Source organism: Colias eurytheme, chromosome 11, assembly GCF_061535395.1.
Source record: "Colias eurytheme isolate Ceu_HAF_F1 chromosome 11, ilColEury1 Martin Lab GWU primary, whole genome shotgun sequence".
NCBI lineage: Eukaryota > Metazoa > Arthropoda > Insecta > Lepidoptera > Pieridae > Colias > Colias eurytheme.
The window spans coordinates 7,716,027-7,738,700 of NC_142990.1; the positions used below are offsets into that span (position 1 = coordinate 7,716,027).

The following is a 22,674-nucleotide window of genomic DNA, read 5'->3' on the forward strand; positions in this document are numbered from 1 at the left end:
AGAGGAGACGCGGCAGCTGCAAGCTGCGAACACTCAGTTACAGGCGGAAATCGCGGGCCTCCGAAAAGAGATGGGAGAGCTGAGGGCCATCATAGGGACCGCACAGCCCATGCAAACGCGAGTGGACTCCGAACTGACCGCGGAGATTTTGCGGCAAGTTGGGGGAATGGTGGACGCCCGGTTTGAAGCGTTGGAGGAGCGCCTCCCTCCAACGAGGCGTGTAAGGCCTCCATTGGCGGGGGATGGCAGGGTTGAGGGAATGGCGGTTGGGCAAGCCCCAATCGAGGACTTTCCTCCTCTTCCGCCGCCAAAGCCCCCTAATAGGGCGCCAGCGAAAGGTGCTGCCCCAGCAAAGGCGAGAAAACCGGAACAGCCTGCTGCGAAGCCTGCAAAACCGGATTCAGCTGCAAAAGCCAAGGGGAAGGGCAAGGGGAAGGCTGCACGGCAGCCGGAAAAGACCAAGTCAGCTGACAAGACTGTGCCCACCACTTCTTCTGCTCCCCAGTTGCAGCAACGTCTGGAGCAGGAATGGACGGTCGTTGGAAAGAAGGGCAAGGCGAAAAAGAAAAAGGGGCCGGCGCGAGTGCGCACGAGGGCGCAGAGGTTGCGCAATCCTTCGTCCTCGGCTGTCGTAATTGCTCTGCAGCCAGGCGCAGAGGAGCGAGGCGTCACTTATGCCTCTATAATGGCTGGATCACGTCAAAAGATTAATCTGGCGGAAATCGGCGTAGGTGCGCTGCGGTTCAAGCGTGCTGCGACTGGAGCAAGGATTTTAGAAATCCCTGGTGCCGCAAGCTCGAAGGAGGCAGATGCTCTCGCTGCAAAGATGCGGGAGATTTGGGACGAAAGCACCGTCAAGGTTTCCAGGCCGGTGAAATGCACTGAAGTGCACATCATCGGCTTGGACGACTCGGCGGCGGTAGATGATGTCGTGGCTGCGATTTCTCAGGCAGGAGAATGCCCTACAGAACACGTTAAGTGTAGTGGACTGCGCATGGGCTCTCGCGGCTTGACTTCAGCCTGGGTGAGCTGCCCGATAGCCGCGGCAAAGAAGGTGGCACAGGTGGGCCGTATCCAAGTAGGGTGGATCTCTGCAAGTGTCACGCTTGGCAGGGTGAAGCCGCAGCGTTGCTTCCGCTGCCTAGAGGTGGGGCACGTAAGAGCCACGTGCAAGTCGCCCGTAGACAGGAGCAACGTCTGTTTCCGATGTGGAGAAACAGGCCACAAGGCCGGGGAATGTTCTGCCTCCGCCGCTCGCTGCGTTCTATGTTCCGAGGCCAAGCTACCGGCAGGCCATCGGCTCGGGGGCCCGGCTTGCAAGGCTCCCAAGCGGAAAAGAGGAAATCGGGGACGCGATGGTCCAGGTACCACGCCGTGTCCTTGTCCCGCGCCCGTCGAGGCGAATGTGACGGTTAGCGAAATGGAAACACAGTAATGGCTCCCCTCCATTTCCTCCAAGGCAATATCAACCACTGCGCCGGAGCTCAAGATCTTTTGCTCCAGAGTCTGGCGGAGTGGCGGATAGATGTGGCGGTGGTGGCTGAGCCCTATTTCGTGCCGTCCCGGGACAACTGGGCGGCCGACTTGGATGGACTGGTGACGCTAGTAACGCAGGGCGGCACAGTAATGGAAAGGGTAGTCCGGCGGCAGGGTTGTGTCTCGGCCTCGATCAATGGTAACACAGTGATCGGGGTCTACTTCTCTCCCAACCGTAGCCTGGATGAATTCGAGCGGTTCCTGGCAGATCTTGGGGAACTGATTGACCTCGCTCCTTCGCAGCCCGTGCTTCTGGCCGGAGATTTCAATGCCAAATCAATGGCATGGGGATCATCGGTGAGAAATGCGCGGGGTGCGGTGCTGCAGGACTGGGCGGTCGCAGCTGATCTCTCGGTCGTAAATCGCGGGAGTGAGCTAACATGCGTGCGGCAAAGAGGGGGCTCCATCGTCGACATCACCTTCGCTAGCCCCCCCCTTGCAAGGCGAATTAGCGACTGGAGGGTTGTAACTGATGTGGAAACGCTATCGGACCACAGATACATCCGCTTCAGCGTCTCTGCGCCATCCGCGTTTCGCGGTGAGCCTTCCCTAAATGGTGGACGTCCACGTTGGTCGATTCGTAGTCTCGATAGGGAACTCCTAATTGAGGCTGCCATAGTTCAGGCATGGATCCCTGCACCGCAGATCGCAACAGTAGAGGACGATGCAGCATGGATGGCTGATGCCATGGCGCAGGTGTGTGATGCGGCCATGAGTAGAGTTCGCTCTAATCCGCGCAGAAGACCGATGTATTGGTGGTCCGCCGAAATTGCCCAGCTGCGCGCATCCTGCGTGGCTGCGAGGCGGGCGTACACCAGGCACCGGCGACGGAGTGCACGGGACGAAGTGGAGGAAGCGCAACTGTATGCCTCCTACAGGGAGTGCGTTACCTCTCTGAAGGAGGCAATCAGCAGCGCCAAGGATAGAGCATGGGAAGAGATGCTCGAGGGTCTGAACCGAGTGCCGTGGGGTCGGCCGTATAAGCGGGTGAGGCAGAAGCTCCGCCCGTGGGCTCCGCCCCTGTCTCAGTCTCTCGAGCCCCGTCTGTTAGAACAGGTTGTGGTGTCTCTGTTCCCGGACCGGGGAAGATATTCTCCTCCGCCGATGGCGGCGACACCTGCGTCACAGGAGGAGCCTGCAGAAGAAATCCCTGCCGTTACCCATGAGGAGTTGGAGTCGGCAGCTACGCGGCTTAAAGGGAAAAGCACTGCTCCTGGACCTGACGGTGTACCTGGCCGAGCGTGGGTGCTAGCGTTGGAAGCCCTCGGGCCCCGGGTGGAGCGGTTGTTTTCGGCTTGCCTTGAGCGGGGCCAATTTCCCCGTCGGTGGAAGACAGGGAATTTGGTCCTGTTAAGAAAGGAGGGGCGCCCGCGCGATTCTCCCTCAGCGTACAGGCCTATTGTATTGCTTGACGAGGTGAGCAAGCTTTTTGAGCGCGTTTTCGCAGCTCGCCTCGTCAACCATTTGGAGGGAGTGGGACCAGACCTCAGCGGGAACCAGTTCGGCTTTCGCCGTGGTCGGTCCACACTTGACGCGATATCTCGCGTGAGAGCCACCGCAGAAGATGCGGCCGCTAGTGGAGAAGTCCTCCTGGCGGTGTCTTTGGACATCGCCAACGCGTTTAATACCTTACCGTGGGACAGTATTCTGCAAGCTCTCCACTATCATCGCGTGCCGGGCTACATGGTGCGACTGCTGCGGTCATACCTATCAGATAGGACTGTTGCCTATCCAACCCGCGATGGATGGAGTGAGAAGGAAGTGTCGTGCGGTGTCCCACAGGGGTCAGTCCTCGGGCCTCTTCTGTGGAACATCGGGTACGACTGGGTCCTGCGCGCCACTAACCTCCCAGGTGTTGGCGTAACTTGTTACGCCGACGATACTCTGGTGACTGCGCGTGGGGCCACATACGAGGAGGCAGCTTTATTAGCTACCACGGGAGTTGAGCAGGTGGTGTGCCGCATCCGGCGGTTGGGACTACGGGTGGCGCTGGAGAAATCCGAAGCCATCTTCTTTCCCGGTCGCCGGAGGCTACATAGCGCAGGCTCAGAGATCCGGGTGGATGGGGTAGCGATCAGGGTCACCACCACCATGAGATATCTAGGTATCGTGTTGGATAGCCGATGGAGGTTCACGGAGCACTTCCGTCGCCTCGCCCCCCGTCTTGTAGGGGCGGCCGGAGCACTGGGAAGTTTGCTGCCAAACCTTAGAGGTGCTGGGGGTGGGTGTCGCCGGCTATACACTGGCGTAATCCGCTCCATGGCCCTCTACGGGGCCCCCATCTGGGCAGACACCCTGAGCGCCCGTACCAGACCCCTCTTGCGGAGGCCGCAGCGGGTCATGGCGCTCAGGGTAGTTAGGGCATACCGCACGGTGTCTTTTGAGGCTGCCTGCGTAATGGCCGGAACGCCGCCATGGGATCTGGACGCCGAGATGCTAGCGGACGTGTATCGCCGCGTCTCGGCGTCTAGGTCACATGGGGTGAATCCTTCCTACGAGGAAGTAGAGGAGTGGAGGGTCGAGGCTGCCGAGCGGCGGTTCCGGGAGTGGGAACGCCGGCTCGAGGAGCCCAGCGCGGGTGAGAGGACAGTTGCGGCCATACGTCCAGTCCTCCAAGAGTGGTGCGACAGGCGGCACGGGGCCATAACCTTCCGCCTTACGCAGATACTGTCCGGGCACGGCTGCTTCGGGCGGTACCTGTGTAAAGTCGCGAGGAGGGAGCCCAGCATGGTCTGCCACTGGTGTGCCTGCCCGGAGGACACGGCAGATCACACTCTTGCCGTGTGTCCCGCGTGGGCCGAGCCCCGTGCTCGCTTAGTCGCGATAATTGGGCCGGATCTCTCTCTACCCTCCGTTGTTCGTGCAATGGTGGATGGCGACAGATCCTGGCGTGCGGTGATCGCATTCTCGGAGAGCGTGATCTCGCAGAAAGAGGAGGCAGAGCGGGTGCGCGAGAGGGATCCTCACGCGGACCCGATCCGGCGCAGACGTCTTATTGGGCGTCGTCGCCGTGTTGCGGCCGCTTTACACGGTCGCAACGTGCCTCCTTGACGAAGGGCGCCGGGCGGTGGAACGGGGAATGTAATCCATCGTCCGGTGCGGTGAGGCGGCTTGAGACGTGTTCCGCTCATGCCGCCAACGGGAGGGAAGAGCAGGCAAACTACCTTTCCTGTTCTTGGCTTGCGCCTGGCCTGGAGATGGGCTGCCGCCGAGGGGGTCGCGGAAGAATTCCAACAAATACCCGCGGCCCCATCATTAAAGCGGCTCGACGGAACACAGTGGGGTTTTAGTCGGTAAGAATCCGACATAACCCACGGCTCCTTCCCCGGGGGCCGTGGGTATCTTTGGAAGATTTCCCCACTATAAAAAAAAAAAAAAAAAAAAAGGCGTCCCCTAAGAAAGGATTTTAGAAAATTCATCCCCCAAGGGGATCACATAGGGGATGAAAGTTTGTACCATGAAAATTTATCTTTTCCACGCAGGCGAAGCTGCGGGCAACAGCTAGTTGACATATATAAAGAGAGCTGTTTGAAGCTTAATGATGACAGTACAAAACCAATTTACCTATAATTATTACATTTTACTTTTAGATTTTTAAATAAAACACTTTAATAAGTACTTCACTTGATGCCGATGTATCGGATGTTCATCGTAGCTTTTTACTACATAGGTTTAGTTTGAAAGTTTGTGTTTAAATATTGTAACGAAAGTGTACCGGCTCCCGAATCGTCCTCTCTAATACAAGTTAGTTTATAAACTGGATTAAATAAACCTATCATAGTTTGAAACAGTGGAAATTGGAATTTGGCGGACAGCGAAACTTTTATAAATACCTTTAGATAAAGTATTGGTTCACTTTTGGTTGTGTCATGTGAATAGTTTTTGAATGAAACTCGAATGAATTGACTGAACTGCGAAATTTATGGAATTCGCGTGATATGTATACGATAGTATGAAAACATAGATAAAATATATTTTTTAACGATTTTCAAAAAATATTTTTATGTTAGTTCAATAAAAAAGGAATAGTGTAGGTATATACAATTTTTTTCATTAGGTTTAGCAGACATATTTTAGTTTTAAATAAAGTAGTGTGTGTATTAGGAACAATAGTGTAAATACTTTCATTATATTTGCTTTCAATATGAAATTTCTTACTTTTTCTTCTTATCATTTTCGTGATTATCATCCGAAGCTATCTCCTTAACATTCTCCATCAAAAATAATAACTTATTGAACAACAATGTGTGAGATAAAAAGTTTTATTACACACTAACGCTTCACAGTTGCTTGAGAAACTTTACTTATTTCCCTCGGCGTCCAACAGTAATGACTTGTGATGGGCTAATTTGAACGTCATTTATTTATTTATTTATTTATTTATTTTGAAAACTACACAGCTTACAGTTTGACTTACTCTACTTATATCTATGATACAATACGCCAATTACGAGTTTTACAATTATTATCAATTACAATATTTAAAACAGTAACTTATTAAAGAGTGGTGAGTAGTGTGTGTGGGTGAGTGCGTGCGTGCGTTTGGGTATGTTTGTGTGTATATATGTGTGTGTGTGCATGATTAAAATGTGTTAGGTACGTTAGATAATATTTTAATTACATTGGTTTTAAAACGATTGCGAGGGCTGTTAAACATGTCAAGAGTAGAAAATTTTTGATTGTATATCGAAGGCAGGCGATTAAAGAGTGAGTTCTTCATATATTGGTTTTTTGTACGTGGTATAAAGAATAAAGGAGTATTACGTGTTCGAGTTAGAGGGGTGTTAAAATATATATTTTCTGTTAATTGGGGGCAGTCTAGTTTGTTGTTTAGGAGATCATAAAGAAACATAATATCTGAAAGAGTACGTCTGTCTTCGAGAGTATTCATTTTAAAGAAAATGCAGGATTCTTTGTAGTCCTTAAAGTTATGTTTTGCTTTAAAACTAAGATGCTTCATAAATATCTTTTGTATTTTTTCAATTTTGTCTATATATTTTTTAAAAAATGGTCGCCATATTATACTTCCATATTCTAATATGCTTCTGACGTAACTATGATAAAGCATTTTTAAACACAGAGGGTTTTTAAAAGGTTGACTTGTTCTTAGGATGAAACCAAGGGATTTGTATGCTTTACTGGACATGTACTCAATATGGGCGTCGAAGAAACATTTATCGTCCAGAAGGATGCCGAGATCCTTTACTGAAGTTGTTCTATTAATTAACTGATTATTGATACTATATTCGAATAAAATAATGTTACGTTTACGAGAAAAGCTTATGGTTTGGCATTTTTGAATGTTTACACCGATGTTATTAATTTTAAAATATTCTCCGAGATTATCTAGATCAGATTGGAGTAGATTACAATCGGCGGTACAAGATACTTTACGGAAAATTTTGTTATCATCGGCATACAGTAAGCAATTTGAGTTCTTAATACAATGTGTTATATCGAAAAGGAAAATGTTAAAGAGTAAAGGTGATATATGGGATCCTTGTGGAACTCCGGAGGTGACGTTTATGAAGTTAGATTTATGACTTCCTATGACTACTGCCTGACGACGGTTTCTAATATAAGATATTACCCATCTATGAAGATTACCCTTAATACCTACAGCATTTAGTTTCCCGGCGAGAACATTATGGTCTACTCTATCGAAAGCCTTTTCGAGATCGGTATAAATGACGTCAATCTGAGCGCCGTCACTTATGTTAGTTAGTAAATAGTTAGTCAATTCTAAAAGGTTTGTGTTAACACTCCGAGACTTAAAAAATCCATGCTGAGATGAAGGAAGACATTGCTTACAATAGCTATACATAAAATCATTAACTATACTGTCCACAACTTTACCGAAAATATTTAAAATTGATATACCCCTGTAGTTAGTAATTTCATTTTTTGAACCTTTTTTAAAAATGGGGATTACACGTGCATCTTTCCATTGTTTGGGGTAGATACCTTCATCCAAAGATCGTTGAAAAATCAATTTTAAGGGAACAGCAAGCCCGTTTACGCATTTTTTAACAAATATAGCAGGAATCCCGTCTAAGCCTGCGCCCTTTTTACTATCTAGTTTTTTAACCGCATTTGTTATCAGTTTATCTGAAATTTTAATTGAATTAATTACGTTAGAATGGGACTCCTCTGCGTATGGTTTGGGATCGTAGGAAGAAGATTGTATGAATACGCTTTGGAAAAAGCTATTAAAAGCGTTACATATATCTGCACCACAAGAATAAGTCACTCCATTATATACCATACGACATGGCAAGCTGTTGTTTTTGCGTTTGTTATTTACAAAACTCCAAAACTCTTTAGGATTATGAATTATTTCTTTTTCGCACCTATTAATATAATTTTTAAAACATTCTTCTTGTAAAACTTTAATCCTATTTCTTAGTAAAGCAAATGCTGCGTAATCATTCGGGTTTTTAAATTTTTTCCAATTTTTATGAAGTTTAGACTTTTCTTTAATGATATTAATTAATGATGGGGTGTACCATTGAGGGTACTTAAAACGTCCTGAAACCCGCGCAGAGGGTACGTATTTTTCTATGATTGAGTTAAGCTCTTTGTAAAAACCATTAACTGCATCATCAACGGTCCCGTTAGTAAGAATTCGGTGCCATTCAATCTTCCCGAGTGCCGAGTTAATTGACATATAATCAGCTTTAAAAAATTTTTTTATGATCCGTGGATTATTACGCAGGGGTTTTATTTTATAGTTTTTGATGTTTATAAGTAATGGGGGATGAAATTTATTGATATTCACTAAAGCTGGGTCGCATTGTTCGCAAATTAATGAAAGATTTGAAAAAACAAGGTCAAGAATATTTCCGCAACAATTATTAGTGAAGTTATATTGTGAGAGTCCGGATAAATACATAGAATTCATAAAATCGTCGGCGGTTCGCATTAAGAGTGTATTAGAACTATTTTTATTCAAATGTCCGTCAGGCGTCCACGCGAGAAAAGGTAAATTAAAATCTCCGATTAATAAAAATGAGTCATTCTGCCTACTCGAATGAAAGTTAACGAAGGATTCGTTGAAGTCGACCAATATACTGGCCGCATTGGAATTCGGTGGAATATATATAGCTCCCACGTGAATATCCGCGTTTTTTGAATATAGATTTAATAGCGTACTACTCAGAACATGACCGGGAATCGTAATCCAAATACATTCAACGTTACCAACGTGGGTCTCGTTTGTTAGAAATGCGGAATAACATCTTTTTATACAAATCATAACTCCGCCCCCCTTCATGTTATTACGTCTACGATCATGCCTAAATACGTCGTAACGGCTATCACATATTTCTGAGTCTAACACTCCCTCACACAACCAAGTTTCAGTTATAATTATGATATCATAATTGTTCGCTTCGATATTTTTGTAAAAGTTTGATAATTTAGTTCTGAGTCCCCGAGTGTTCTGATAGTAAATGTTTAGAAATTTCATTTTTTAAGAATGTATAAAAGTGAAATCACAAGTAGAAAAAAATAAAATTGTTATGAGGGTGAATTGAAATTAAAACGCTGAGGACTCGAAGCAAGTTAAGCGAAGCGGGTATGTGTGATTGGAGTGCAGCTGCTCGCAACCTTTTATTGAAAATTATCTGCAATATAATTAAATGTAATATTATAATATATATGTGTTTATAAATGATGTATGTGTATGTGTGATGTGTCGGTATGTTATACAAGAATATTATTAATTTTATACAAATTTGAGATTTTACATTGATATAGTAATAATATAAAATAACAAAATGAACACTACAAATACGCAAAATTAAGTACACCAATAGTTTTTTGATAAATATTTTTCTAATTCTTCTTCGGTGCTTATAGCTATTGGGGGCGATTTTTCGTTCATGCGCATATAAATGGTACAGTTTTTTATCCATATATATTTGATGTTATTATCTTTCGCACGAAGTCGACATTTGTTAAATAGAATTTTATTCGCAATTGTTAAGTGTTCATTTATAAATATCTTTGATGAATTACCTTCAAATCCGAGGTCGCTAGATGTTAAACCCTTATTTTTATTTGCTTTGCGAAAGTTGGCTATTATATTATTTTTAATATTCCTTGATTTTAGTTTGGCTATGATTCTTCTTGGCTTATTGGGGTTTGAGTGAAGCGGCTGGACCCTGGTGATAAATTCGATGTCGTCTTTTTGTATGTTGACATTTATTGAAGTTGCAATTTGTAGTAGAAGTTGTGGAAGATCTTCTTTCGATTTCTCCGGCACACCAACAACTTCAATATTTAGGAAACGACATTGCTGCTGTGAATATCTGTGTTCTTTTTCAATATTATTTGATTTTTTTTGCAGGTCTTTTATTAAGTCGTCACGCAATGCTAAATTTTTTTCTAGGTTAATAATACGATTTTCACATACTCCAATTTTTAATTTGAATGTATCTACTTCCTTCGTCAAATTGTCTATTATTATTAATTTAGAGTCTATATTATCTAGTTTTGCACTCAGCTCTTCGATTCTTTGAAAATCAATGCTTGTTTTTAGGTCACCTAGCTCCGAGCGTAACTGATTCACTTGTTGCGGTAGATGTGCCAAAGTTTGTAAAAGCGTTTCAATCCTTTCAAGGGCGGGCTGGTCGACCGACGATTCCGTGATTTTCTCTGTGTCGAGATCTTCAGATGGAGTAGGTCTTGGGGAGGCTATGTGTAATTTAGGCTTACATTCCGCGCATGTCCACGACGCTTGCCTGTCGGCTCCAAGTCTACGCCAACCGATTTCCGTTAATGAGACACAGTTATAATGGAAATGTGTACGGCAAATGGAGCAACGTGCACCTTCTGTGACTTTATTATCGCAGCGTTTGCATGTTATGTTATTCATCGTGAAAAAGGTTGACAATCTATGGTTGTTGTTATAGGCATGAGATAACGACTCACCGGTGACACGCAGAAACGGCCGTTGTAGCAGAGAGCGAGTCAAAAAATATCGGACTTCTTCTTTACTCGAGGTGGAGCGGGAGGCTGTCGCCGTGATGCGTTCATATATTTAATGTATTATGGCGATAGAAAAATGATCAAAATGGTTATTACTATATGGGTCAGAATACTTTGTATATTGAGTTGTGATTTTATTTGCAACAATTAACACGTCCACTCTCAATAGTTACAGAATTACGATTGATCATCGATCGTTCTTTGATAAGTGATGATTTATAAAATTGTTTTTTATTTCTTTTAATGGTTATAATATAACCATTACTACAATCTGACCGATATTTACCAGCGGTATGAAGGAATGGCCGATACTGCCGACGCGTCTTATGGTAGACTCATCAATAGTATAAGGCACGCGATCACTATTAATCTAAGTATACATGATTCTTTATCGTGCATTATTAGCCTTCTACAAGTATTTATACAATGTAATAAACAAGCTTTTACTTTGTCACTTTAAGATTCTTTTAAAAGTCCATTATCCTTCAGAATATACCTATATTTATGAAAATAACCTACGAATCGTGAGCCTGTGCCAGTTTTGGGAAAATGTATTTGCAGAAATACAAAAACTTTTCATATATGAAGTACAATTTTTAACCAAAAGCGTTATTGATGTGTTTCGGGAAACCGTTGTTTCCTCCACTGTCAACAAGCACAAAATGAAACATCTCTTATATTGGTTAAAACTTTCGCAATTCAAAGGACATGAAATATTTTGTCCATTCTTATATTATCATGGTTGTGATGTTGGCTTTGGAAAATTTCTAGTAACATAGTTACATCAATATTAAACGTACTCCAAACCTACCAAACAAACAAACTCCCACCAATACACCAAACTTTGCATCTATTATTCAAATACAAACAATATTTCGTCGTAAGAAAGTTTGTTTCTATGGGTCGTTTAAGCTCAGTACGAATAGGTTTTTAATCTGTCGCTTATAAAATGAACAAACGACATCTCCGTTTAGGATCTATTTCAATTTTCATTTTGGACCACTGCTCGACTTTTCTCATTGCAAATATAGAAGGTGAGTTGTAAATTAGCTATTAACTACATAACTGTTGAAATATTTTTTTGATGTTATAAAATATATTTCTCCTACATTGTAGTAGCTCTATTGTACATATAATTTTTGTGCCATATGCAATATGAATAGTTTATCCAAGAGTTTATCACTCAATAAATCGACAGTGAATACTGAAGGAAGTATGTATTTCTATAAAAGCTGACAATACCACAAACTATAAATAATAAACTAATGAACGGGCGGAATGCTTCTGGCTTTTCAGTTCAATAAAATGAGCAAGTTCATATTGATCTTTACCAGGATACACATTTCATACAAGTGCATGTAGCCTTATCTACATATCATTGGTGTATTCGCTGTACGTTGAGTTTTGTCGAGCTTGCATATTGCATTGTAGACATTGTTATAAACTTTGATAGTTTCATGTTACGTAACGTGCTGTTCTTAAAGTTACACTATTTTATATTTAAAGGCCTTCCTCAAAGAATACGATTGGTCACGAGCCTGACTTCAGCGGTTTCCATTCCACTTGGAACAGGTCATCTGTCCACGTTGTGGGAGGTCATCCCACGCTTCGTCGCCTAGTTAGTAACATCGCATCTTAAAATTATGAATATCATTTAATTTCTGAAGCTCTACTTAATTTTTATTACTTACAATTTCGTCGTTACAGCAGTCATAGCCAGGAGCAAACACGGTATTGAAAGAATAATAATTATAATCTTACTAGGAATAGATAACATTGACCTGAGCGAGCAAGCTTAATTTCAGGAGAAATAAATTGGAGTCACATTAGTCCGAGCCTCCGGGGTATATCGATGGATATTAATTCTTAGAACAGATAATTTATTATCTATCATAATTTCATATCGTTTTGGTATTATACTAGGTATCTCTGTTATTTATATCTAAAATATTTAAAGATTTCTGACTTTGTGTAACTTACTTGTGTGTAGATTATATCCATGTATTCTATAACTTATTCTTATTCATCCATGTATTCTATAAATATTTATTTAATTATTCTAAAATATCACAAGTATTAATGTAAAATGATTTATAATTGTTTATAATTGATTTTGTTTTGTCTTGAATTTCTAAAGTTTATTAAAATATTACCTACGTTTATAATACGAAATAGGAAACAAGAAAATTCCATATTATATTATGAAAAATAACATGTTATACAGACGACGAAATTATTATATGAAACCTTTCCAATAATTGATTGGAATGAAACCCACTTAGTCATATTGCTGTGGTTTGTTCCGTAATTTTGAAAGGTAATATTTTCGTTCATTAAAATCGATAGTACTTCAGTTTTATTTCGTCTTCTGTTACTAACACATACAAAATTTATAACAAATACATATAGTCAATAAGAGTATTTATTATAATTTCGCAAGGTTGTAGCGGTATATATAGAGAACAACCAATAATTATGTTTTATCAAAAAACTTCAAACTCTTCAAATAGTTTTAACTGGATACATGAAAGTGTACTTTATTTAATTTAAATGGGATGAGATCCCATAAGAAAGCCGAAAATACAGTGGAATTGAGAGTAGGAGGTCCTCCTTGGTTGAAGTCTGTTAAAAATTATTTTGGACATCACTAGTTATTACAATTTTTTTGTTACTCTCTTCAGTCTTCTTGATAAGAAAACGGCTACCTTATATAGATATAAGGTCTACCCAAAGCTCTAGTACATTAAAACCAAGACTAAATAATAATGTTTTACTAACCGACGCTCGGTCACAGCGGCCAATCTCAAAGACTAGCAAAGCAAACTACATTGGTTACATTTAGTACAGAAGCAAGCAGGTGTATTTAGTTCACCTACGTGAGATCAGAACTTTCCTTACTGATTTGCAGAAATGAAATTATGCTCGTGTATTTAATAAAACTAGTTGAAATTAACTAATACTAGTCTTTGACGTAGTCAGAGAGTCTAACTAGAGTTTGTAAATATTTTAAGCGCGATGCACATAGTCTAGGTGTGTGTGTAGGTTATAATAACTATATATTGTATGAATGTGTTTTAAAATTTCGTTCGTTGCATACATTCAACGCAGAAAAGAAACCTTCAAAAATTTATAAAAAAAATAGAATCAAAATTCTCCTTTCGAGACATAATTATTGTGTAAAGCAATACAAAAAGTAATTTAAATGAATTGAAGTATCCTTGTTAAAAGTTTTTTTATCTGCTTAACATGAGATCCTCGCATGTTTCAGATTAATTCGAAGTTGGAATTTGACGATTTTACGAGCACGTTTTTTTCGGGTTATACGATGTTTGAAGATTTTAGGAAAGAAAACGAGGCACGTAATATATTAACATCATTACGGATTAGCCACATTATTGTTTCTTATAATCTACATATAGGTAGTTACACGAAACAAAAAATAAATTAATAAATTAATAAACATGCAATAAGATCAATAACAAAAACAATGTTATTTTTGTAAATTATCAGCTATTTATCAGTTTCTTATAGAAGATAGAATAATTCTAATTTCTAATCATTACTGAAATTGATTCTATGACCTGCATCATTGTATATATTATATAAAAGAGAGTCTAAATTACTTTATATTTTTCTCTACCACGTAACTACCAATACGGATATCTAACTAATTATACAGCGACGTTCGCGAAGGGCTAGTTGTATTAATTTCTACTATGATCACAATATAATGAATATATATATATATATATAAAGCACATAACTGTTCATTTAAAAGAGAGTCTATATTTATCTTAACCATGTAACTACCGAATAATAAACTTCCAGATATCTTACTGATTATATTTTCGCGAAGTGCTAGTTGCATTAATTTCTACTATGATCACAATATAAATATATGAAGCACATCACTGTTTATTTAAAAAAGAGTCTATATTTCTTGTAAACCACGTAACTTCCGAATAACAAGCTTACGGATATCTTACTAATTATACGACGACGTTCGGGAGGTGCTAGTTGCATTAATTTCTACTATGATCACAATATGAATATATGACAGCAGTGAGCCGGGTTCTCCCGCGGGTGTAGTGCGATTTTCCAAGGAACTTCTCTCATAAATCCTTACGTGATGCCTGTTTGCATAATACAAGACCGAGTCGGCTTTGTTTCATTAGTTTGATAGGTAATATGGCTTGTTATCGAAAGTCGTATTGAGTTTTGTATGTTTGTTTAATAATACTTATTGGTAAATGGTTGGCGTTCTAAGCATATCAGCTTATAGGGCATTCAAGCATATAGTCAATTTCAAGTCGATATTATACATAATTATGCCTTGCGCCTTACACAGGCGCAACTAGATAAACTCGAACGCTTACAGAACCTTGCTGTACGCTTCGTTTTTGGGTTAAGGAAATTTGATCATGTCACAGCCTTCCGGAAACAGCTACTTTGGTTACCCATCCGGCTTCGTCGTAACGCTCATGTTCTTTCTCTCCTTTACTCCATCCTATTTGATCCCCGTATTCCGTGCTACTTAAAAGATAATTTTGAATTTTTATCTGCCAGGAGTCTGAACCTACGATCTAATGATAACCTAATGCTAAGTATTCCAGTCCATCATACGAAATTCTACAACGCCTCTTTCGCCGTAAAAGCTGTTCAACTATGGAACCAATTGCCCACTAGCATTAGGAAAGCTCAAACGCTTCATTCTTTCAAAAATATGATCAAGAGTCATTATTTGCATACATAAATATGTCCTATTAAGTAAAATTTGTATTTTGTGTTTGTGTGCAATAAAGCTTATAAATAAATAATTATGTATCTAGATCGATATTAGATATAGATAGAAACCATGAAATACATTCATAACTATGTGTTACACAATATTTAAATTCTTTACAAAATTATGTGCATTATCTCACAGAATACTTAATTATTGACTGAGTAACTAGCTACCTATAAAACAGCAGATAGCAACAAATTCCTTTCCAATTAACTAACAGAAATTTATTATAACTACGAAATTTATCAACTCATTATTATTAATTTTATTCAAAAACGTTAACATTAACATGTGAAACTAGCAACAAATACTACGGATTCATTCTAGAAAGATTAATGACGTCATCTCATCACCTAGGAGCGTTTCCATTCACGATAGTTGCAATTGGCTTCAACTGCTCGGATTTAAACCTCAAATGAAATAGAATGAGCACTGTTTGTCACCAGGCACATATGGAGTGTATAGTATCGATGTTGGTATGTCATTGCTCTTTGTCTATGTTCAATGAGATAGGTCTCTATGTATATTGTCTATGGCTTATGTTACATAAACAATGAGAACTAAAGTATCTTATGTTTGTACCAAGTTGGTACTTACATCGTATGTTCCTATGAATATCAGTTGCAAAAACCAAAATCTATAATAGGGAGATGTATTCGTGTGATGTCAGTTTAATTAAATTACCTCGTACAATTGAAATATACATTTAAAGATAGCATAATATATTATTGCAACTTATTTAAAACAAGTAATAGAAATAAATGTTCGAAAGTTTAACATTCATTAAAAAATCAAAATAATATTTTGTACTTGGTAAATTAAATATTTCCTAATTGAATATTATATTGCTCTATTCTATTAGATATGAAATACCTTTTGGCCGATACGTATTACAATTTTCGAAGTTTTAATCACTTGAAAAGTAGATTTTAACAGTAAATACCTACTGTATGAACTTTTAATTAAAATACCATGAATTTCGTTAAGTTTTACTTAAAATATTAATCGATTGTTAGGATTGAATTATATGTCTGGATTAATATTAACTTTGTTTGATCCACCGATTATCTTATATATATAAAAATGAATCGCAAAATGTGTTGGTAAGCGCATAACTCGAGAACGGCTGAACCGATTTCGATAATTCTTTTTTTATTATATTCCTTGAAGTACGAGGATGGTTTTTATGTAGAGAAAACGTAAATATGTACCACGGGCGAAGCCGGGGCGGACCGCTAGTTATTAATAAAGTTTATAGAATTTTACATGACCTCTGGAAAATATAAACGAAAACAAAATATTCAGTTTCATAAATGTAGGTAAATAATTACAGATTAAAAAAAAGCATTTAGTTACAAATTCAATTCAGTTTTCTGTTAAAAATAGCGTCGAGAACAGTTTTACAATTCCGAATTTGAAGCTTCTTGCACTGCACAAACAAATTTAAGTGAGACTTCTAAAATGTTTTGTAATAACTCTTACCAAGCTTTAATTTCTTGTTTCAAAAGTGTTTTTAACAGCTGTTGGAGATGCAAGTTGGCTTTTGATTTCTTACCTTTGAAGATGTAATGTTTAGACGCTAGAAGCGCACAATATTTTACAAAGTGGAATTATCTCCGAGTTTAAACGTAGTTCACAAACAGCTTTCATATTATGCACTTATATTATTTTATAAACTTAAACCTCTTCCCAGTTCATCTTTTCACAGTTCTGTTTTATAACCGCTTAAAGTTTTTGCAACCAATTTTCAAACTAATATTATAATATTTTAAAGTGATACTTTTTAGATTATACCAAACTAAATAGGATATACGATGGTACCAGAGTACCCGATTTCTTTGTTTTGACAACCACCTACTGTGATTATGAAAACAGAGGCACTTTCCATTAAACATAATAGTTATGTTCTGTATCTTAATACTATTATAAAGGCGAAAGTTTGTAAGTATGGATGTATGGATGTTTGTTACTCTTTCACGTAAAAACTACTGAACCGATTACAATGAAATTTAGCACACATATAGAGGGTAACTTGGATTAACACATAGGTTTTATCCCGGAAATCCCACGGGAACGGGAACTATGCGGGTTTTCCTTTGAAAACGCGGGCGAAGCCGCGGGCGGAAATCTAGTTAAACATAATTCAGAACTAATTCAGAACACAATGCTAAAAAGCACATAAACACACAGTAAAGACTTGAACACTGGAGAATTATCTCATTACAAGGAATAAATGTATTTTAAACGAATTGAGACATAATCATAAATATGGTAGTCAAATAAATCAGCAGGCGAGACGGAGGCACGTGACCGTGTTAAGATGGTAGGAATGAGGAGTTAACGGCTATGATATTGCGCTCAAATACATCTTAACCGATATTAAAAAAAACCCTTGGACGTAGTTTATTTGGTAATCTTAATATGTATACTTAACTTATTTTTGTGTCACGTCGATTGATTGCGTGAAAACCTTTGCTTAAAACGATTTTTAATAAAAATAGAGTGCAGTTTTAGCTTATTTGAATGATATAATATTTAGAATTTTATGTCTCTATCTATTATAAATAATAGGAATACATGAGCGGAGCTAGGGCGAGTAGCTAATAGTTAGTACCTACATTATAATATTATGTTATTATAAATTGAAAACTTTAAAACCACATGATACAAAAACGATTACTGAAACTTGTGCGAATTATAATATCAAAGCTTTAGCTTAGCATTCGTTTATTGTTAAAAATAGAATAAATAGAGCTTGTACTAGGCTTGATAATTATTACTTAATGCAAATTATCAATGGCGTATTAATCATTCAAGAATCAAACTCAAACAAAACTCAAACATTTATTTATTCAATTAGACTTCTTCTAGAAGCACTTTTGAAACGTCATTAGGTACATATTTTTAACATTTACCACCGATTCGGAAAGCAGTATCTACGGAGAAGAATCGGCAAGAAACTCCATAGTTGCTCTTTTTAATCATATCAGTTTTACAATTTTACAAATTACATATGTCATAATCATAATAATTATATTAACATAATATGCCAAAGAACTGTCCTGTGGTTTTTACGCGACAACCCTCCATGGGTTTTTATCGTCCATATATTCCTTAATACTGTAATAGGCTCTGAACTAGTACATTTTTTATATAAGTTTTAAATTTAGAACTACTAAACTCTTTAATATTATGAGGAATTCTGTTGTAAAAGCGTATATATTGACCCATAAATGAATTTTTAACTTTAGCTAGCCGGAAAAATGGCATTTCAATTTTATTTCTGTTTCTTGTGTCATAACAATGTCTATCTCCGACTTTTGTGTGTAAGTAAGCGTTATTGTGTACATATAAAATATTATTAAATATATACGGCGACGGTACAGTAAGGATACCAGTATTCTTAAAGAGATCTTCAATGTTCAATCATTCAATGTTCAGCGCAATAATCGATTGATCGTAAGCAAAGGGAATAACTGTTTTGTAAATAATACATATTATTATACCTAAAGTTTTCATCATAAGAAATTAGGAACACAGTTTAATTTCGAAAAAATTCATTTGACTATTAATTAGATTGTAACGCGGCAATGTGAAAGGCTACTAAATCGAACCAAAATTATCATTGATGGTAACTTTTTTAAATTAAATGTTTTCTTTTTTTATGTGATCTTTTATTGATGATCTTCATGACATTTCATTTACTTTTAACTAAATTTTTGATGAAAATAAACTTGTTATGTAGGTACCTAGTTACCTAATTTAAAATTTAAATTAACACATTTTGAGCTTAGGTTTTTTAACGAAAACATATCAATTTACCTTCTTCCGCATTGATCCATTTTAACAAAAATGTTACAAATTTTTCTTTTAAAAATTAATTTCCTATTCAGTTCCCTTGAGATGGTTTCATACACCGTCCGTCAATAATAATTTATAAGTAATCGAAAGATGGAATATCAAATTTTCACTGTTTTTATTTTAAGTACCTTAAATTTATTCAACATCTTAAATTTCTATAATATTATATTTTCAATTATTAACTCGCTTCAAAAATGGAGGAGTTACAATTTCACGTCGATGTCGAATAGAGGTGGACATGTATTAATTTTTTATCGGCAGTTAGTTAGATTTTAATTGTTTATTAACGAATATTATCTTTATATTATCTTATATATAAAAATGAATCGCAAAATGTGTTGGTAAGCGCATAACTCGAGAACGGCTGAACCGATTTCGATAATTCTTTTTTTATTATATTCCTTAAAGTACGAGGATGGTTTTTATGTAGAGAAAACGTAAACATGTACCACGGGCGAAGCCGGGGCGTACCGCTAGTCTTATATATAAAAATGCATCGCAAAATGTGTTGGTAAGCGCATAACCCGAGAACGGCTGAACCGATTTCGATAATTCTTTTTTTATTATATTCCTTGAAGTACGAGGATGGTTCTTATGTAGAGAAAACGTAAATATGTACCACGGGCGAAGCCGGGGCGGACCGCTAGAACAGTATAAATTATAAGAATTATTAAATGTATTTATTAGGTAATTAATTTAATAAAGCTGTTACCACTATTATGGAGTAATAAACTTACACCCAATTTAATGCATAATTAAATTCATCACGATACCTATATAAATTTCACAACACTTAAAGTCTCCAACAAAGAAGGAACTTGAATATTTTACATTCAACTGCATTAACTTTGAAAAGAAAAAAATCTCTCTTGCTTTAAACCTCGCCACGTATTTTTTGTTCCGTACTTTAATACATTAGCCAGTTCCTTCAAAGAGCACTAAAAAGCTGATAACATCTGCTTTTTGTAAGATTATTTTCACTCAATACAGAATACTGGGTGTCCTTATAAAGTAATACTTATCGTTTATAAGTGCTTAAATTAACATAAAGGTACGCTACACACAACCCACCCATACCTATTAATTGTCTAACATACTCTCTAATCTCTATACTATTATATAATAAAGATTACTGAATATTTCCTTCGTTATAGTCATAATCCTTATAAAAATCGTGATTGGCTCTCTGCTGCAATCTTATTTCTGAAATTTATAAACTACCTCCAGTTTTGAAGAATTCTATATTAAACTAATTAAACGTGTAAGTTATTTAATCTAAGTATGATAATAGTCATGTTTTTTTTTTTTAATTTAAACCGGCACATAACTTTTTCAGCATAATTATTTGAATTCTACTTGACCTGATACTGACCTAAATTAATAAAAAAATTAAGTTGTAGGAGGCCAATGCAATGATCAAAATTTGATCTAATAAAAATTTGAAGAGGACTGAATATTATTATGGTTCATGATTGCTGCTTTTTCTAAAAATATGCCTTTAATATTTTAGCTCCTTTTTAAAACGATTGAATCGTCATAATATTTACGAGACAATTAGGAAGTTTGGCCAATTTTTCAGAAGAACCAATACAAAAGTTCAGTAATTGTTCATTTCACACAAATATTTCGTACAACTTGTAACAATTGTAGAAAAACTAGCTTCAATATAACCACAACTACCTAACTACTTACACAATAATCCGCCCACGCGCGTGCTAAAATGTATTGTGCTCGAATTGGCTAAAGAAATTCAAATTTTTCATGATAAACGTCGCTAGGTATACATTTATGTGAGAGTGAGGGCGTGTTCTGACCGATATTGAATAATTGATGGTTGTCGAGCACGTAAAATGCTACTTTGATCCGCTTTAATGTGGGCTTATTTTTACGAGAGCTGAGAGGCCGTTAACGCAATACATGCCGACTAAAGTATTTCTAGAACCGCCTGATAGTTTGGAAATACTCGACTACTATTTATATATCTTATTGTTGATTTAAAATGTATGTTGTTGGAATGTTATGTGTTGTTTTGGCAATAATGGTTCGATTCATTGCTGCCATGAAAGTTATTTGAACTGTTATTTATTGAGCGCTTATAAACAACATCCATCGGAGTTGTTTTGCGTTTATTTGGGAATAAAACCGCATCCGCGTAAATATATATGATAATAAAATATGTTAAATATTACGCAAAGACTGTTAAAGGACTCCGTAATTCATTGTTCATGTAGGTATCAGTACTAAAGCGGAAACTAAGAATAAAACTAATGAAAATGAAAATAAAATGAAAATAATTTCCTCAATCCATTAAATAAATATCATCTACAAGACTACAAAGTACAATGCCCTCAAATAACTTATAACGACAATAGCTCAATCCGTTGAAATATCATCTACATAATATACATTATACATATTAAAATTCACCAAGCTAAATAAATATGACCCGGAATAATCCTAATTGTGGCAATGTTTTCTTTATGTGGTGCCGGAATGTCCACCCTCGTCATGTTGCAATCTGCGGAGTTAGACGGCCCCTTTCATTGTTGTTAACCTGAATGTGATTCATAATAGCAGATTTAGATCCTTTTAGAATGGTCATACGTTGTCGAAAATCTGGGATATGGGTTGAATGGAGATGCAAATAAATTATTAAAAAATGTATCGAAATAAAATTCACACAATTATAAAGTATAGTACTTTCTTTGCACCCTGTTTTTAACGCGTAAAAATAATCAAAAGGGATCATAATCTAATTTCTAAAAAGGTGAAATAAAACTTCAGTCGTGTTTAAGGTTAAGAAACTATGCGAATATCTACAACACAATACAACATCTAAACGATTTAATATAAGTTTTAGGATGTATGAATTTATTCAGCAGAACGAACAGAGCAGAACCTTCTAGAGTTTTAAAAGAAAAAAAAATAGAACACAACGTTCAACAGCACTAAAAATCTATTTTAAAGAACCTTTGACATCAGTAAAATATTTATGTATCCACACATTAAAATGTATGTATTTATTTAATACAAATGTTTATGTCATATCACAAAATTGATTACATACTAGGGTAACGGCACCAGTGGTCAGCCTCATAACAGCTTTTTGAAGTTTTGACAATTGCCATTTCTACAACAATCGTCGAATAAAAAAACGTACAACATGTATAGATTTATTGTTTATTGTAGTTTCGAATTAGCGTTTATCAAAAACAATAATTCTCTTAGTAAAATATATAATTAATTTTAAACAAAAAATGGCCCAGTGTCCCAGTGAACAGCCTCTAAAAACCAATAAACAGCCTTGTTGAACCCAGTGTTCAGCCTTTAGTAAGTATAACTAATTATGAGATCAAAATAAACAATGTTATATCAAAATCAACTATATTAATCACATTTTTATAGCAACAATTCACTTAGCACAAAAAAATGTATATCGCACATAATACAAATATTATTTTAAACATACTATTACAATCTCTTTGTGTCTTCTTATTTTC

At 37.7% G+C, this 22,674-nt stretch overlaps 1 protein-coding gene across 1 annotated transcript; it reads right to left on the reverse strand.

Moving 5' to 3' along the window:
- Positions 1–9,147: 9,147 nt before the first annotated feature.
- LOC149904720 (uncharacterized) lies at positions 9,148–10,414 on the reverse strand. Its single transcript, XM_090107086.1, has 2 exons — positions 9,556–10,414; positions 9,148–9,161 (listed from the first exon to the last, which is right to left on the reverse strand). The coding sequence occupies exons 1-2, from the start codon at positions 10,412–10,414 to the stop codon at positions 9,148–9,150; spliced, it is 873 nt and encodes a 290-aa protein (XP_089963212.1).
- Positions 10,415–22,674: the final 12,260 nt, after the last annotated feature.

Excerpts from the sequence above, each read along its gene's own strand:
- LOC149904720 (XM_090107086.1), bottom strand. The coding sequence starts at position 10,414 with ATGAATAACATAACATGCAAACGCTGCGATAATAAAGTCACAGAAGGT.